Source organism: Phoxinus phoxinus (assembly GCF_949152265.1).
Source record: "Phoxinus phoxinus genome assembly, chromosome: 17".
In the NCBI taxonomy this organism is placed as follows: domain Eukaryota; kingdom Metazoa; phylum Chordata; class Actinopteri; order Cypriniformes; family Leuciscidae; genus Phoxinus; species Phoxinus phoxinus.
In genome coordinates, this window is record NC_136892.1 from 33,765,452 (window position 1) to 33,770,451 (window position 5,000).

Here is a 5,000-nt window from a genome sequence, read left to right on the forward strand (position 1 = left end):
GATCACGGTAACGGGGGGATTACGGTAACGGGGGATTAAAGTAACGGGGGATTAAAGTAACGGGGGGATTACGGTAACGGGGGGGGTCACGGTAACGGGGATCACGGTAACGGGGGATCACGGTAACGGGGGGATCACGGTAACGGGGGATCACGGTAACGGGGGATCACGGTAACGGGGGATCACGGTAACGGGGGATCACGGTAACGGGGGATCACGGTAACGGGGGATCACGGTAACGGGGGGGATCACGGTAACGGGGGATCACGGTAACGGGGGATCACGGTAACGGGGGATCACGGTAACGGGGGATTACGGTAACGGGGGGGATTACGGTAACGGGGGGGATTACAGTAACGGGGGGGATTACAGTAACGGGGGATTACAGTAACGGGGGGGATTACAGTAACGGGGGGATTACAGTAACGGGGGATTAAAGTAACGGGGGATTAAAGTAACGGGGGATTAAAGTAACGGGGGATTAAAGTAACGGGGGATTAAAGTAACGGGGGATTAAAGTAACGGGGGATTAAAGTAACGGGGGATTAAAGTAACGGGGGGATTACAGTAACAGGGGGGATTACAGTAACAGGGGGGATTACAGTAACAGGGGGGATTACAGTAACAGGGGGGATTACAGTAACGGGGGATTAAAGTAACGGGGGATTACAGTAACAGGGGGGATTACAGTAACGGGGGATTACAGTAACGGGGGGATTACAGTAACGGGGGATTACAGTAACGGGGGATTACAGTAACGGGGGATTACAGTAACGGGGGATTAAAGTAACGGGGGATTAAAGTAACGGGGGGATTACAGTAACAGGGGGGATTACAGTAACGGGGGATTAAAGTAACGGGGGATTACAGTAACAGGGGGGATTACAGTAACGGGGGATTACAGTAACGGGGGGGTCACAGTAACGGGGGGGTCACAGTAACGGGGGGGTCACAGTAACGGGGGGGTCACAGTAACGGGGGGGTCACAGTAACGGGGGGGTCACAGTAACGGGGGGGTCACAGTAACGGGGGGATCACAGTAACGGGGGATCACAGTAACGGGGGATCACAGTAACGGGGGATCACAGTAACGGGGGATCACAGTAACGGGGGATCACAGTAACGGGGGATCACAGTAACGGGGGGATCACAGTAACGGGGGATCACAGTAACGGGGGATCACAGTAACGGGGATCACAGTAACAGGGGATCACAGTAACGGGGGGATCACAGTAACGGGGGATCACAGTAACGGGGATCACAGTAACGGGGGATCACAGTAACGGGGGATCACAGTAACGGGGGATCACAGTAACGGGGGATCACAGTAACGGGGGATCACAGTAACGGGGGATCACAGTAACGGGGGATCACAGTAACGGGGGATCACAGTAACGGGGGATCACAGTAACGGGGGGATTACAGTAACAGGGGATCACAGTAACGGGGGGATTACAGTAACGGGGGATCACAGTAACGGGGGATCACAGTAACGGGGGATCACAGTAACGGGGGGGATTACAGTAACGGGGGGGTTAGAGTAGAGTGTGTTATCCTCACCTCCAGCGTCTGCAAGCGCAGTCTCTCCTCTCGGGCGAGTTCCTCTGAGCTCTTCAGCTTCTCTGACGGCTGAGCCTTCATCTCGAAGCCCAGCTCACGCACCATCACGTCATACTCCTCCATCTGACACACACACGAGAGAGAGAGAGAGTGAGGAAGAGCAGCACACACACACACACGAGAGAGAGAGAGAGAGAGAGAGAGAGAGTGAGGAAGAGCAGCACACACAAACACACACACAGCATCACACACACGAGAGAGAGTGAGGAAGAGCAGCACACACACACACGAGAGAGAGAGAGAGAGTGAGGAAGAGCAGCACACACAAACACACACACACCATCTCACACACGAGAGAGAGAGAGAGAGAGAGAGAGAGAGAGAGAGAGAGAGAGAGAGAGAGAGAGAGAGAGAGAGAGAGAGGGGAAGGGCAGCACACACACACACACCAGAGAGAGAGAGAGAGAGAGGGGAAGGGCAGCACACACACACACACCAGAGAGAGAGAGAGAGAGAGAGAGAGAGAGAGAGAGAGAGAGAGACAGAGAGAGAGAGAGAGAGAGAGAGAGAGAGAGGAGAGAGAGGAAGGGCAGCACACACACACACCATCACACACACGAGAGAGAGAGAGAGAGAGAGAGAGAGAGAGAGAGAGAGAGAGAGAGAGGAAGGGCAGCACACACACACACCATCACACACACGAGAGAGAGAGAGAGAGAGAGAGAGAGAGAGAGAGAGAGAGAGAGAGAGAGAGAGAGAAGGGCAGCACACACACACACCATCACACACACGAGAGAGAGAGAGAGAGAGAGAGAGAGAGAGAGAGAGAGAGAGAGAGAGAGAGAGTGTGAGGAAGGGCAGCACACACACACGAGAGAGAGAGAGAGAGAGAGAGAGAGAGAGAGAGAGAGAGAGAGAGAGAGAGAGAGAGAGAGAGAGAGAGAGAGAGTGAGTGAGAGAGAGAGAGAGAGAGAGAGAGAGAGAGAGTGAGGAAGAGCAGCACACACACACCATCACACACACACGTCGCTCTGTACCCTGGGCTTGTCGTCCTCATCCTTCCTCTCCGCTCGGGGGGTTTTGTGGGCCAGAAGGTTCTGGATGGATCTCCAGTCCTGGTCCAGTTTCTCCGTGAGCTCCTGCGCCTCCTCCTTCTGAGTCTGACGCTCGCGCTGAAGACAGGAAGAGCATCGCGTTATAAACCGCTCACAGATATTACCATAACCTTTCAATAATCGCTCTCTCTCTAATAGCCAAGTCCACATGACAGCCAATCAGAATCCACCCTGCTTTCATTAGAGCTTGAGCACTGACAGCAGAGGAGAAACTGCAGCGCGCTTCGAGTAAACACGAGCTACCGTTACAGATATCGTTATAGTTACGTTACAGATATCGTTATAGTTACGTTACAGATATCGTTATAGTTACCGTTACAGATATCGTTATAGTTACCGTTACAGATATCGTTATAGTTACTGTTACAGATATAGTTATAGTTACCGTTACAGATATTGTTATAGTTACCGTTACAGATATTGTTATAGTTACCGTTACAGATATAGTTATAGTTACCGTTACAGATATCGTTATAGTTACCGTTACAGATATCGTTATAGTTACTGTTACAGATATAGTTATAGTTACCGTTACAGATATCGTTATAGTTACCGTTACAGATATCGTTATAGTTACCGTTACAGATATCATTATTGTAGTTACAGATATCGTTATAGTTACCGTTACAGATATCGTTATAGTTACCGTTACAGATATCGTTATAGTTACCGTTACAGATATCGTTATTATAGTTACAGATATCGTTATAGATATTGTTTATAGTCATCATTGTAGTTATGGTTTACATTACCATCCAACGGTGTGGACAGGACGAAGTTTAATCATGATAAAGTAACGTTGTATTATTGGAACGCTGACCTTTTCCCGCTTGGATTTGATGATGAGCTCCTGGATCAGTTCCTGTCGTGACTTGGGCTTGTGTTGTTCCTCTTCATCTCCAGCGCTCTTCATCCTCAGCAAGCCTCCACCTCCGCCGAAGTGCGACGCGGTCAGCTCAGCTGCACACACAGTCAGAAGATGAGCGGAACTGCATACACAACCGCTGGTCAGAGCCAGTGATGGGGAACGTCACATGATCACACGCGTCACCTGACAGCAGCCCCTTCTCCTCAGAGTCACTGTCGCTGTCAATCACGTCCGCCATCTTCTCCATCTCTGCCAGAGACTGGCCGTAATGCGTCAGCTCCTCTTCCTCGTTCAGATTAAACATGTCCTTCCTGTCGTGAGTACGCTACACACACACACACACACACACACAGCATCAGCAGACACCCGTGACGAAGGCGAACGAGGCGATGATGCGGTCGATGATGTCATCACCTGTCTCTCCAGCGTGAACCTCTGCAGGATCTTGTCCTCGGGCGTGATCTTACTGTCGTATTCACCGAAGCGCCGGTCCACGAATTTGTTGTTCTTGCCTTTGAGTCTGAACTCCTTCAGGAGAGTGTCCTTCCTCTGTGGAATCACACACACACACACACACACACAGCGTTACAGTTCTTCTCTCAGCTGTTACCGTAACAACTGTCAGTCATTATAGTTACAGTTATGGGAACTACTATCATTATAGTTGTTACATTTATAGTTATCGTTGCAGGAATAATTATTGCTAGGGCTGTAAACGATTAATCGCGATTAATCGAATCCAAAATAAAAGTTTGTTTACATAATATATGTGTGTGTGTTGTGTATAATTATTTTGTACGCACACATGCATGTATATATTTGAGAAAATTTTTATTTATATATAAAATAGTTATATTTAAATAATTTATATATATAATACAATAATATAAAAATATATATGCAGTATATAAATGCAAATATTTCTCAAATATATACATGCATGTGTGTTTTTATATACAAAATAATTATACACAACACACACACATATATTATGTAAACAAACTTTTATTTTGGATTCGATTAATCGCGATTAATAGTTTACAGCAGCTCATACAGTTTATCATTATAGTAGTTGTTAGAGATATAGTTATTACAGATGTTTTTGCAGTTATCGCTACAGCCACTGTGAGTTATTACCGCTAGCGCTATAATTAGCGATATAGTTATTCATTCCTTTCCATTAGGAAGTTTTTATAATAATATCGTGATAGTAATGACATGTTTCCATAGTGGACCGTGAGGACACACCATGGTACCTCGCGAGCATGTCCACACACACACACACACACACACACACACACGGCTTTGGTGTGTTTTACCTTCTGATTGGCTCGGGATCGCGAGACCCCCGGCAGACCCACGTCATGTTTACTCTTGCGACCGAGAACGTCGAACTTCTTGCGGTTGATCTTCACCTCGAACGGGTTCTTCTGGATCTCCGGAGCCGCTTTAGACTT

General features: G+C 48.0%; 1 protein-coding gene across 2 annotated transcripts in view; it reads right to left on the minus strand.

Moving 5' to 3' along the window:
• Positions 1-5,000, minus strand: part of nop14 (NOP14 nucleolar protein homolog (yeast)) — a 20,218-nt gene that overhangs the window by 14,585 nt on the left and 633 nt on the right. For both annotated transcript variants that reach the window (XM_079584984.1, XM_079584983.1), the window contains 6 exons: positions 4,863-5,000; positions 3,958-4,092; positions 3,727-3,868; positions 3,496-3,635; positions 2,598-2,732; positions 1,561-1,683 (listed from right to left, as the gene is read on the minus strand). The exon at positions 4,863-5,000 is cut by the window's right edge. In XM_079584984.1, coding sequence (XP_079441110.1) covers positions 1,561-1,683; positions 2,598-2,732; positions 3,496-3,635; positions 3,727-3,868; positions 3,958-4,092; positions 4,863-5,000 — 813 coding nt within the window. The remainder of the gene's footprint in view (positions 1-1,560; positions 1,684-2,597; positions 2,733-3,495; positions 3,636-3,726; positions 3,869-3,957; positions 4,093-4,862) is intronic.